The 13,714-nt window shown below is 40.0% G+C and overlaps 1 protein-coding gene across 1 annotated transcript; it reads left to right on the forward strand.

The window, feature by feature from the left end:
* The first annotated feature begins 260 nt into the window (after positions 1 to 260).
* LOC131320555 (LIMR family protein At5g01460) lies at positions 261 to 13,288 on the forward strand. Its single transcript, XM_058351281.1, has 14 exons — positions 261 to 815; positions 3,241 to 3,326; positions 4,815 to 4,930; positions 5,053 to 5,163; positions 5,720 to 5,818; positions 5,947 to 6,069; positions 7,700 to 7,762; positions 7,845 to 7,909; positions 11,470 to 11,579; positions 11,687 to 11,801; positions 11,894 to 11,959; positions 12,299 to 12,409; positions 12,494 to 12,560; positions 12,865 to 13,288. Exons 1-14 carry the CDS (start codon positions 466 to 468, stop codon positions 12,910 to 12,912), a joined length of 1,530 nt encoding a protein of 509 aa, XP_058207264.1. The 5' UTR covers positions 261 to 465; the 3' UTR covers positions 12,913 to 13,288.
* The last annotated feature ends 426 nt before the right edge of the window (positions 13,289 to 13,714 follow it).

The raw sequence follows: 13,714 nt of genomic DNA on the forward strand, positions 1-13,714 counted from the left end.
CATGGCTTGAGTGGAGCTTTCCGTTTGTTTTTTAATTTTTGCAGAGTTATAGTTTTCAAGACTTCCGTTAGGCAATCTCCGTTTCTTTTGAAGCAAAATGGGGGGCCTTGTTGACATGGCATGATGTGGAGCTTTAGATTTAATAGGGACTCATCCTAGACGCACACTGGACAGAAATGGACACTAGCACACTGGACCTGATCCGATCCCGGTTCTAACGGGTTAGTGGATTTTTTTATTTAGGTTAATGCAATAGATTAACCTTGGAAAAACGGGGGCTGCCCCGAAACCAGCTTGGGCCATCATAGCCGGTCAGGCTCTCTCTCTCTCTCTCTCTCTCTCTCTCTCTCTCTGTGCTTTTGAAACAACCTCCTCGAAAACCAGATCTCTCCTCCGGTTTCAATTTCCCACCACCGCGAAACCCTAGCTTTCGATTCCGACTCGAGCCGATCCGGACTGGTCACAATGGGCGATTTCAACCTCGCCCTGGTGATCGTCGCCATCGTCGTCTGCGTCGTGGTCTTCATCTTCAACGTCTACCTCCTCGTCAACTTCCAGCACCCCGACGACGCCAACCAGGCCTACTTCCCCAAATTTGTCGTCGTCCTCGGCCTCTCCGTCGCCGCCATCTCCATCCTCATGCTGCCGGCCGACGTCGCCAACCGCCAGGCCTGCCAGCACGCGATCTACAACGGCGCCTGCAACCTCACATTGCCCATGAAGACCCTCTGGCTCGCTATATACATCCTTGACGCCGTCCTCGTCTTCTTCGTCATTCCCTTCGCCATGTTCTACTACGAAGGCGACCAGGACAAGTCAGTACATTTCCTTTTGGTTTATCCATGATTTTTAAATTTCACCGAGATTAATTAGGAATTCTCCCTAAAATGTTATCTAGACGAGTGAATAGATTGATCTTGAAAGCACAACGATTAATTACTGGAAAGTGTACCCAATGAAAGAGCAAATTTTGTAATTGAACACGTTAAACCCCCAATATGAATAATCTTTGCCGTTGGTAATTTCCTTAATATTCTAGTTTCGTGTCAACCTAAGTCACATAATGCGCAAGTGGGTCTCAAACAACTAAGATTCGTGAGTACGACAATTGAAAGCGCAAAAGTGCAAGCTCTGAACGAGAATTGAGGGCGAGTGTGAAGGCCATTTTGAAGGATTGTGTGGCCAAGGTGTCAACTACTTTGACATTAAAATCATGACATAATCATCCTTTATAATTGCATCGGTAATAATTCAGAAAAAGGGGCGGATTAATTTGCAAGGAAATTTTATAGGCACAATTGGCTATCATGATTTTCAAAATTTTGCGGATTACCATGTGCAGGAAATTTCGGAGGAAAATTTGCATCTAAAACTTATAGATCAAGTCATCAACTTATTTGGCTAGAATCTCAAAAGGTGGACCATTGAGAATTTTCATTTCTCGTGGACCATTTGGAAAATTGTAATTCTTCACTCCCTATAGAGCAGTGATTGAAAAATCGCGCCTAGGTGAGGTGAGGCGAGCCTGTGACGCCTCATAGGTGTGAGGCGAGGCGAGGTTGGGTGAGGTGGGCGACTAGTCTCGCTTCAAATCACCTAGGTGCGAGGCGTGAGGCGCCTTAAAAGCCCGACTAGGCGCCAAAACCCCACACCCAGCCTTCGTCGATCCTCGTCGGTGCCTGTACAGCCCTTGCCGGCGTCTGAAACCCTTGAAAGTTGAAACCAAACACCCATCCACCGCCAACCACTTTCAATCCTCGAAACCTCATACCCAGTCACTGTCGACCCTCGTCGGCGATCGAAACCCTTTGAAACCTAACAGTCTAACACCCACCGACCTCTTTCCACCCTCGCCGTCCACCGGAAAGTAATTTTCGACCACCAATGAACTTCAATTGTGCTCAAACTTGTCTGGGTCCTTCCGATTTTACTCAAAATTAACTCGGTCCAGTTGAAAACTACTCAAAGTCAACTGTAGTGTTGCAAATCGCCGCAAAATCAGCAATTGGTAGATCGAAAACCAGTTTGAGCAGGTTTCGAGTGAAATTGAGGGCTGGGTGGTTGCAATTTAGGGCCAGAGCTGTCAAAAATAGGTCGATCTGATGAAAAAAAATAAGAATTTTTACCCCTTTTAAAATTATATTTTGGCCCCATAAAAATTATATTTGCAATATGGTGATGCTATTTATTAGCATAACAGTTAACCCCCTCAAATTATTAACGAAACAGTTATACAAAAAACAAAAAAATATTATAATTTTAATAATTTTTTAAATGCTCACCTCGCTTGAATGAGGTGCTCGCCTTGCCTCGCCTCGCTTCAATGAGGGCTTTGTTGTCTTGCTTTCGCCTCGTGTATTTAAATCACTGCTATAGAGATTGGTACCTAGGACATAGGCCCGGGAATTACTTTGTTAGATGCATCCAAGATTAGTCAGGGCAAATATCGGGGCACCCTTGGAGGAATACAAATTTTCACCGAAATATAAATCCGAGCCTTTAATTTACCTGGTGGATTAGCAGCCTACGGTTTCATCGGGAATCAGGGAGGTGAAGTTCAATAGCTGCGATACGTTGAATATAACTTGATAGCTTGACACGGAAGAGAATCAACCCAAAGACTAAATCCTAATATGTACACATGCATTTTTGTGTGTGTGTGTGTGCCCGAGCGTGTCGTGTGGCTCTTGCCGACATGATGAAGAGGAGAAACAGAGATTAAAAAAACAAAACAAAAGAAATGAGTGAGAGTAAGAGATAAATGAAGAATGACGTAGGAAAAGCAATTCCACACTTTCAACTTGAATGTTAGGGGGTCCATTATTGAAGGCTAGATTTGATTATTCCACTCCCATTTTGGGTTCTTTCTTGAGGTGTAGTTGTAGTTGTGGTTGTTGGATATGCGTTGTTGAGCTTTCTTATGATTGCCCCGTTTGATGTAACCTTCTGGATATTTGTAAATATCTCCCAGTGAGTGGAATGGAGAGAAAACTGATACCAAGGGATATATGCAAATAGTATTTTCTTTCCATTATGCCCTTTGAGATCAAATTATTAGCACAATTCGTTCGACTGCACCTATTTTTTGAGAATTGGGTAAAACAGACTTAGTTGAGAAATACAGTGGCCCCTAACTATCCCTGCATGTGTCTTCCATTATACACGTTATTGTATCTATATGAGCATATATAGATAGTTTATGGATAATGAGATGGCTGAGGTGCTGGTTGCCTTGTGCAGGAGTGTTGGCAAGCGGATTAAAAGCGCGTTGTTGTGGGTGGTGACTACTGCTATTGTCTGTGGTCTGGTGCTTGGGATATTATATGGTTAGTCTTCTTTAGCTTTTCTGCTTTTTGAGGTTTTCTTTTCTGGGTACTATTACCCTTGTCCTCCCATAAATATGCAACCTTGTGTGATAGGATCACAAGATACTTCACATATCGTACTCCTATTTTTCTATTGCCAAAGGCATGAAGCTGAGATTGAGTTGAAGAAGCTGCACATCCCTTCGCCGTTTTTGGAGCATAGATTCTTTGATATTTTAGTTAAATGTGTGGTAAAGAGGGGATGCATTTGTGAAGTTTTGCTTTTTTTCTTGCCAAAGACGGCTATTAATTTCATACTTCGGCTGTTGGAGAGTGTTATTCTAGGATAGGTTAAGGCTGTGGCGTAGCCAGAAATTTGCACTAACGGGGGCGCAATCCATACATGCGACTTTGTTGTGAAAAACAGAAATTTATCTCTCTTTTATACGAACTTGACATGCTTTTATTTTCTTTTGCACTATTTCTTCAAGGCATATTCCTAGTTGAAAAGTGTTTAACTATCAGATAATCTTAAAATAGCTACAAAGAAAATTTTTAAAATAGTTTTATCTTGCAGATAAATTTATAAGTTCCTCCAGTAAAAATAGTTTAATTTTGAGGTCTAAACAAATCATCATCAACACAAAAGATAGTGGTCTTATTGATAAATTTAAGAAGAAAAATAAAGAAATAAGGGAGAAGGTGAAAAGGTGAAAAGGAGCCTCGCTTGATTTGCATTTTGTGATAAAATAGTAATCCATAATTATAATTCCATAAAACACATGGTGGTATGGAGGCGAAAGTTCAGTGAATGGAGGCTTGCTTGTGATTAATTAATTATTTTGGGATTTTGGGACATTGTTAGGTGGTGCCCTAACACCCTTCTCCATCACATATTTATGCGGGATTCATATATTTAGTCTTGAGTCTCACACGAATGTGTTAGAGAATAGCATTGGACCCCATGTGGCGGTGCCCTCAATGATTTTTCCTTGTAAATCTGTCAAAATGTTTATTGAAATGTATGGTACATTAAGAGTTCCAAAAATAACATTGTACTTTTGGGTTTTTATCTCTTTGTGTGAGTACATTCTTACATCTTAAGCCATATTCCATAGAAGTCTGCCCCCACCATACCGCAATTTAGGATACGTAGCGTAGCGTAGCGTGTTCCTTGTTCCTGTTCCACATACCGCAACGTTTGATGTTCCAGGTAACAGAGGGGAAGACTTGTTTTTGTATGTTTCCTTGTTGCCCCGTTGTAGTGTGGCTTTTTTTTTGGGGCGCTTTAGTTAACCATGGTGTACTTCCTTTACTCAAGTGGGATACTTGTAAGAAATTTGTTTGTCAGTTCATTTTGTTAAAGTCGAGTCATACTGCGTTGGGAAACTAGGAAGGGTAGTCATGTTGGCCAGATGCATTTTGTTATATTTAACTTAAACAATTGCTTTCAATTTTCTCGAACTTTTGAGCTATGTGTTACTTTTTGTTCCTGTTCGGGGGTACTAGCGCTTGTTGGAAAGGTTGACTTCACTGTAATGCATCTCTCTTCTGGCACTACAAGCTTCCCCAGTACGTGGAGCTTCTCGAGCAGTCAACCATGTATTGGAAGTGGCACACAACAGGTTAAGAAACATTTATACTGCTGATTGTTATCATCGTTCAAGTTTTGTTTTTACTTGGTTGATTTTGATCAGCATGAGCAGCCAGCGATTAATATTCTAAAGATAATTCTTTACTTTTCCAGTGTTCAGCATATTCCGCAAGTCCTTCAGCAGAGACGACGTGGACCATGCGTGCTACCTTCCCAGAATATGTTGTTGCTCTTGCTACCATCGTTGGATCTGTTCTTTTCACTGTATGTCAATCTTGTGAATCTTTAAGTTGCTAAGTATACAAATTCCTTATTTCAATATATTTTAGATGCAATTTGATGGAATCCGAAGCAATTTTTCAGATACAATTCAGCATGGTATTTAAAATACTATCGCCGATTAAGAAAAATGGTTTTTAAATTGCTATCATATTGACCCTACAATTATAGTGGTTGTGTTTGGTTGGGAGTTTAAATTAGTTTAGTTTTGGTAGTGGGTGGAGAGAGAAATAGAGTAATGATTGAATATAGGGGTAATGATTGGAGAGAGAGAGAGAGATGAGAAAGTAATAATTGAAAAAATAGGGTAATGATTGGAGAAAGAAATAAAGTAATGATTGGAAACAAAACTAAAACTAAAACTAAACCTTTAAACGAACAAAGCCAGTGCATTTTGGAAAGAGACTCTGACCTTCGTTCGAGTTTATTGTGGATTGTGATGGTCTGTTTGTAGAGATTAGTGATGTTGAATTGTGTTTGAACTTTGAACCATAAGGATTAAATGGACGTTACAAGGATTTTTATTTTTCTGTCCTACCAGATATTTGGCGGTGTTGGCATTGCTTGCCTACCATTGGGACTTATCTTTGCATTCATTCGGCGTCCAAAAGCTGTAATCACTCGTTCACAGTATATTAAGGTACCTTCTGGTTTGTGCACTGTGTATTCATATGAAGTTACCTTCTCTATGCCTTCTGGTCTGACATATTCAGCATTGGCATAGCTTTTTCAAAGTTGACCATGGACAATTTGATTTTACATTCGTAGGAAGCAACTGAACTAGGTAAGAAGGCAAGAGAATTGAAGAAAGCAGCTGATGCTCTTCGTCAGGAAGAAAAAGGTGGCTCAAAGGGAAGGAAGTGGCGGAAAAATGTCAAGGCAGTAGAGAAGGTAATAACGTTTACCCCCAATCCATTGATAGCTCGTGGGGCATTATGCACCCATGAATGCGAAGGTGCAGGGTTGTTGAGGACTAGCAATAGAACGTGTCACGTCTTGTCATTTGTGGTACTTAAGTCCCGTTCGTTTTGCAAATGGTGTTTCAGTTATATTTGAGGTGCATGGCGTAGAGTGTGAGATATGATATTTTCATTATCACACCTCTGCTTTTGTCATTGCTGAGACCTATGTGAGCTGCTTTTTTTTTGCGTAAAATTTGACTTCAGAAAATATTGTCATGATCCAACTTCAATTTGGGCTTGTGTAAGAGTTTAGACATACCAATTGGTAAACACAAGGTCTTCTGCTTTTATTTGGCAATCACTTCTGTGTTTGTATCATGTATTTCAACAATGAGGACACAGACATGCAAGGTAGACAGGAAACTTGAAAGTAGTATAATACTTGTATTTATTGACATTTTCCCCTTAGTACGATTGGGTGTTGAGAGTCCTTTTCCTGGGGCTGCAAACGAGCCGAGCCAAGTCGAACTTCGCATTGCTCAAGCTCGGCTCGGTAAAAATTGGGTCAGCTCAAGCTCGAGACGAGCTGAAAACATTGGGATTGAGCTCGGCTCAAAAATGTCAGCCCCAGCTTGAGCTCGGCTCAATGTAGCTCGGGCAGGCATACAACGAGAAGTAGGAATTAGTGGGAGTAGTTTGGCTCTCTACTTATATAGCCTTCTTTGGTTCCATTTCGCTTAAGTTCTGATGTGGGACTGAATAATTGAGGATTTCCTTTGTGCTTTGCACTTGTCCCACATCGGAAGAGAAGAAGCTGTTGGGCACAAGTGCTTTCCTACAAAGCCTTCCATGCCCGAGTGAATATCACTTGCTGTGTGGAGTCACAAGCTGAGTTGACACTTGGCGAATATCTGAGGTTATTAATTTTGTTAATTAAATAGCCTGTCTTGCAAGCTCATTCGAGCTGGGCTGACTATAGCTCGGGCTTGGCTCTTTTATTTAAACGAGCTCAATGTTGTGGCTCGAGCTTGTTCATTTACCTTGCGAGCTGAGCTCAAATGAGCAGTTACCGAGCTGTTCACGAGCAGCCCGTGCTTCGAGCTGCTCGCAAACAGATCGATTTGTTTGCTGCCCTACGGCTATTCCTACAATATGAGCTATGTATAAGTTAGGGAGTTAAGTTTGGCTAAGGTGCTTGTATACAAGTTCTTTCTTTCTGATAAATCATGCCGATTGCCGAGCAGCCGGGCTCTTGTTATTTTCTCTAGTTGCCCAGATAGGAAAAATATGTACTATACTCGGACGGCTCCCATCCAGTTTTTGTTTCTAAGACCAGTAGGTTTTGTTGATCTTTAATGTATTGGCTTACTTACAGTGAGCCGTATGTCTATGACTCTATCCTAGGGGGCTCTGGTTGTCTATAATACTCAAATCTTCGTGTGATCCTTACTGCCTGGTCGCATATTCTCTTCTTTCATTCATAACCTGGAGTTGTTTGACTGCTTGTGTTGAGAACTGAAATAGTAATGTGAAGGTGCCCTGTTCTACTCTAAAGGCGGGGGCTGTTTGGCGAATTTACATGGTGTTGTGTATCAACTTATGCTTTCTTAATCTTTCAGGAGCTACTTCTTCTGGAGGAAGATGTGAAGAATTTAGAAGAGATGTACCCTCAAGGTGAAAAGGTAATGGTTGATGTTTTGGTATGCTGACCTGCAAATTTTCTGAACCTGTTTTGTCTCCTAACTTTGCTGATTGATCAAGTAGGCCGAGACTGCGTGGGCTATGACTGTGCTTGGCTACTTGGCCAAGTTTGTGTTGGGAATTCTGGGGTAAGTATGACTTCTATGCAAATTGTATTTGTTTCTGTTGGATAGCTTGATATACATTGTTGGGCCCATTTCCTAAAAGCTTAAGTTTTTGGGACAATTGGTAACTCAACATGGTATGAGAACTTTGGTTTCTCAGAGGTTTTGGGTTCAAGTCTCTCCGTTTACATTATGCTTCTTCCGTTTGGATTCTATTTCGGTCTATGTTTGGATGTTGACATATTCACGTGCAAAATTGGGGTCACACCGAACGTGAGGGAGGGTGTTACGTAGCTTGTGGTAGATTATTGGGCCGATTTTGTAAAAGCTTAAGCTTTTGGGACAATTGGTATCTAAATAGCTCCTAAAGCTGGGTAAGTAGGAGTCAGCCTTCCCTCTTCCTTAGCAGTTCCTTGAAAAAAATGTGGGAGGATCCAGTTTAAATTGTGTCTTTTGCGCAGAAATTTCTTGATGACCTTGTTCAGTAGAACTTTTTCTTATCTTCACAAAAATGTTGTCTGTCTTTAGTGCTATCAGAATTGAAATACTTATATTTCCTATTGTTTACGTTTTGTTGATCGTGTTTTTTTGTGGGGATTACTTTATATGTGGATTTGTGATTCCAAAGTATGCAGCAACTGTGAACTGCTTTGAATAAGTAGGTCTTAACTAGCGGAACTTGCGGTAGTTTTTCATTTAATTTTTTGATAACTACTTAATTTTAAATATAAATTGTTCCTTCTTGCAGTTACGTGGTACTACCTTCTAAAATGTTTTGACTGCCAGATTTATGTAGTCCATTTCAGAGTTTTCTTTTCTCTCTTTTCATTTGTGTTTGGTATATAGGTGAGAGCAAGCATAGGTAGGTGGTATGGAAAAAGGTCCCCTCTTTCCATCCTTTGGGGTCCGTTTGATTAGAAAGAAATTTGTGCTGGAAAGTGTAAATGAAAGAAAGTAAAGTAAAGTAAAAGAAAAGAAAAATTATTTTCTTTCCTAAGAATCTTGCAAGGAAAAAAAAACTTTACTAGCTTACCCTTTTATATATTCTATGGATCGTGATAAAAAAAGGAAAGTTGTTATGGACACAATGGGAAGTGTGATAAAATGTGGCAATTTTTACAGGGAAATAAAATTTCCTTGTGTTTTTAGCAAGAAATTGGAAGCTACATACTCATGCTTTAATGAGTTGTACAAGAAAATCTACTTTCTTACACTTTCTTGTGTTTTCATGCTAATCAAACACCAAAAAAGAATAATTATTTTCTCTTTCTTGCTTTTTCTATCACTTTCACACTATTCAAACGGACCCTTGGTTTGATTGAGCTGGAAGGAGACCTCTTTACTATCCTTTCCTTCTTGCTGTCCCTGGAGCATCAGCGCCTTTGGAACTTGGCTCAGATGATGAGATTGTCTGATTGTGTAACCAAACAATTATCAAGTTAAGGTTCTTCCCTTGATTTTTAGAACTAGAGACAGATGCTTCAGCCACTTGAAAGACATGCATGTTCATCACTAATGCAAAAATTTCGAATTTGACAAATTACTTGAGGCGCAATGTAAAATAAAAACCTATATCTAGTAACCCCCTCTAGATTTTCTTTTCATTTTGTTTGATATTTTTACATCTCATCTCATCTCCATCTTCATACTTCTTTGCTAGTGTAGATTCTGATAATGATTTTCTGATTTTGTTGATTCTATTACACTAATTTATTTTTGATGTGACTAATCAAGTATTTCAATCTTTAGATACATGTAAAACTATATTTGTTTGTCCGGGCTGTGTTGTTTCCTGATTATTATTTGTTGAGAATACGGCTTGTCTTGTCGTATCCTTGTGCTGTGTTTGTATTGGTGCACACCTACGGTATCACCATCATACCAACAATGGCCATGAATAAAGACCCACATCTGATTTTCCCAATCGCGCTACGGGCATTGCTGAACGATAAGTATCCAGGACAACAATGGGCTGGTTATCAGAGAGGTTTGGCCCTGCTGAATGAATGAATTTGGGAGAGTGGTTGAGCTGAGAGGTTTTGGGGAAGTTGTCAAGGGTTTGGAAGGATTTAAAGATTGAGGTTAGCATAAATTTATGTAGTACTATCAGAGTGGAAACAATGGCAGAGACAGAGAATGGTGGTTGACTCCAAATCGTGGAGGGAAGACGAGGGAGGGAGGGAGGGGCGGAGTGATGGTAGGTGGCATCTGGATAGATGGGGAGAGGTTGGCCATCAGTGCGGGGGAGTTGGGCAGGTTGTAGTGGCCAACTGAAGTTTGAGAAAGGAAAATAGAGGAAAGAATGGTGGTGGTTGTCGGCTGATGGCGAGGGTGGAATGGAGGAGGGATTTGGTGTAGTCAAGCACATGGAGGCATATGGGTCCTTGGTGCTTCTGAGAATTAGGGCAGCTACCTTTTCTTGCAATTTCTTAATGGTGGTCATTAATTGGACTAATTGGCACATGAAAAAAACTTAAACACGAGGAACTACAAGGACTGAATGACACTAGGGGCAAACTAATAGAAGTACAGGTATTCTTTTTAGGGGCAAATAATACATTGTGAATAGCTGGTGTTTTATTCCAGTGCCTAGACGAAAGTTTTAGGGGAGCTTTTAAACAAAAAGTTATCCCTAGTGTACAAATACAGGTATTACAATGTATGTGGTGGGTGTAGCGAGAAGTTTAGAAGTGTATTTAGAAGCTAGGACGTTTCAAATATGGTATTTTGGGTATTATTACTGGTGAAAAGCTGTTAGTTTACCATCCTCATACATATAGATGAGTTCCTAATTGTTATGCCACTAAGATGTATATGTATTGGCTTTTGGGCGCTAGAAGTTATACGGGACTAGGGAGTGTGCCTTGCTGAATATGCAGTACTATCTTTCTAGTGCGTATTATTGTTGGGTAAACATTATAAAACTCAAATCTCTTTCATGTGGATCGTAGACGCAGGAACCTTCAACTATGCCCACGTTTCTTCGACTGAAACACGTTCCCGTCGAAGGAAACTCCAAGAAACTCGTCCCAATGATGACGGGAACTCGTTCCTTACCTCTACGGGAACTTACACCCAAAAAACTGTTGAGAGACTTACGATTCAAGTTGCAATTGGTACCTTTAAAGTTGTTTTGTTCTTGTTGGTGTGCACATCTGATATTAACCTTTTAGAGTCATATTAATGCCTTTTAACTTTTACGCCTACTTAATTTGCACAAGAGCTCTATTGTGTAATCATGTGCTACAATAAAAATGTTGAAATATAACTAGAAACTTAAAATTTTAATAGTGATATTTTATGTGGTAGAATAATATTTTTATATTGACATTTAACAATATAAAATTTCAAAATATATTTATAATTTTAATAATTTTTCCAAACCGCTCCCAATGGCACTCCCACACTTCTATGATCATTCGCTCCCCCGTCCCCGCCCCCGCTCCCGTCCCCGCTCCCGCTTTGTGTAACTAAGAGACGCACTCTCTTTCTTTTATGATGGTTGTTTCTCCTACACTCAAGCCAATGTTCTGGTACTATTCTAGTTTCTGTTTGCGTACTTATCTTCACTTCTTGTTTGGCAGGCTCATTGTTTCAGTGGCATGGGTTGCACATATAGTGATATATCTATTGATCAACCCTCCACTTTCACCTTTCCTGAATGATGTTTTCATCAAGTTGGATGATGTTTGGGGTATAATGCAACTTCATGCCTGTTACTTTTCTTTCAATTTTTTTCCCCCCTTTTGTTTGATGAGTCATTAACAGTAAACTGAGATCCACATTTTGCTCCTTCACCAGGTCTTCTGGGTACGGCAGCATTTGCATTCTTCTGCTTCTACCTTTTGCTTGCCGTGATTGCTGGGGAAACGATGCTTGGCATGAGATTAGTTTTCATTACAATCCATCCCATGAAGTATGAACATTGTTTTTCTTTTCATAATACAGTATCTGGTATATTTTTCGTGTTTTCTGATTGCTGCTGCTAACCTGATACTTTTGATACAGGTGGGGAGGCACTCTCATGAACTCCTTTCTTTTTAATGTGGGACTTATTCTTCTTTGCTCCATCAGGTTGGCGTCTTGTATTCTTTAACTTCTCCTTCACATATTGAAGTTGGAACAATACATTCTCTTGGTTATAGGTTCTATTGCTTACTCTTACAGAAATAAAATAGAGAGTTTGAACTGCAGTTTTCTTGCACGTCTTTAGTTTTTTCAGTTTTTACCAATTAACTAAGTTCATCTTGTTGCCTAAACAAAGGTTACAATTTTCGAATTTTGAGTTGTGCATTATTTCAGTCCTCTTGCTTACAATTTACGTTGAAGTTACATTGCTTACTTTTTCTTTCTTCTTCGTTGTGGACGTTCAACTCGTTACCAACTGATGGTTGGTGGATTTTTTGCTTTCAGTGTGATTCAGTTCTGCGCCACAGCGTTCGCGTACTATGCTCAAGCTACTGCGGCAGAGGAAATATTTGGTCACACATTGCAATCTCTTCGTGGAATAAAATATTTATACAAGTCAGTCACAATTCTCAAATTTACTTCACTATCATTATTTTGAGACCTGAGCACTCATTTAGATAATGCACATTTGTATTGCAGGTATAATGTGTTTCAAATTGGATTCATTGCTCTGGCTGGACTGACCTTTGTGTATTATGCTGCCTTTGTAAGTGAACTCTTCGATTATTTGTCCTTTTGGTATACTGAACCTAAGGCCATGTTTGGTTGCTGGACAAGGACAATCCCTGTTGGAAGTCCATGAAAACATAACACACTTGAGCTTCTTGGAACTCTTGTTGATGATAATTTGTACTTACTGCCCCATCCCATGTTTGGGAGGGATCGAATGCATATCTAGCAACCTAATCTATATAAATGAGTCCCACAAAAAACTTATCCAATCCTCCTACCTTACCTAGCAGTGGAACATGTCCAAAGTGTACATTGTACTAATCTTAGTAATTTCTCAGGGATGGAGAAGAAAAAAGCCTAGCGGCAGATTCCAGCTTTCCACTTAAACATATATTGCTGTGGGGTGGATGCATCTTACTGGATCTTTTGGAATCTTCTGTTGTACAATTTTTTGTATGGGTGATTTTAAGACTGGTGCATATGGCCTATCCTTGTGTAATGGTGTTGTCTAGAGAAGTAGGTGGACAGAATGCGAGGTAAATTTGATTCCGCCGAGAAAGTGCTGTGTTGAGCTCTGCTTTTGCTGCTTTTTCTTGTTTCCCCACCTTTTGTATGTATTATTCCTTGTTTGATTCACGTTGAGTTGGGTTTCTCAGATAATATTTGTGGTAAGCGTGTGGAGTGTGTCGTCGATGTATTTATATGGCAAATGAGAATAATGATTTTTTTTTTTAATCATAGAATGATGAATTTTTTAAGCAACCAGTTTTTGTTCATGGTGTTTGCAAGTGTTGAAGTACTCCTTTGGTTCAATTATTGTTTCTTAATTTGCTTTGGAGACGTCTACGAAGATTCTGGATGTTATAGTTGGTGCTGCCTCGACCCTCATGCACATCAAGGGTTTCAAACTAATCAAGTTGTTTGCGAGCAGCTCGAGGCTTGGTCCATTAAGGGTTCGGATTGGTATGGTTCATTAAGGGAATGACCTGAGATTAGCTGCAGCTTGGCTCATGTTAATCTAACTTCAACAAATAGTCGTTTCCAACATGCTTCCCTGCTTTTCTTCTTAACCTGCTTATAAGCTCGTATGGGTGAGGCTCCTCTCTGGAGGCTTGTTTAGTATACCAACTGAGCTTGAGCTCTCAAATATTAATTGAGCCCAAGTTCGAACATTTGCAGTCATTTAAA

This window comes from Rhododendron vialii, chromosome 3a, assembly GCF_030253575.1.
Source record: "Rhododendron vialii isolate Sample 1 chromosome 3a, ASM3025357v1".
Classification (NCBI taxonomy): Eukaryota; Viridiplantae; Streptophyta; class Magnoliopsida; order Ericales; family Ericaceae; genus Rhododendron; species Rhododendron vialii.

Coding starts and splice junctions, on each gene's coding strand:
- LOC131320555 (XM_058351281.1), top strand. CDS start 466: ATGGGCGATTTCAACCTCGCCCTGGTGATCGTCGCCATCGTCGTCTGC. Junction 4,931..5,052: donor TTGGAAGTGGCACACAACAG/GTTAAGAAACAT, acceptor TTACTTTTCCAG/TGTTCAGCATATTCCGCAAG. Junction 12,561..12,864: donor TTGTGTATTATGCTGCCTTT/GTAAGTGAACTC, acceptor GTAATTTCTCAG/GGATGGAGAAGAAAAAAGCC.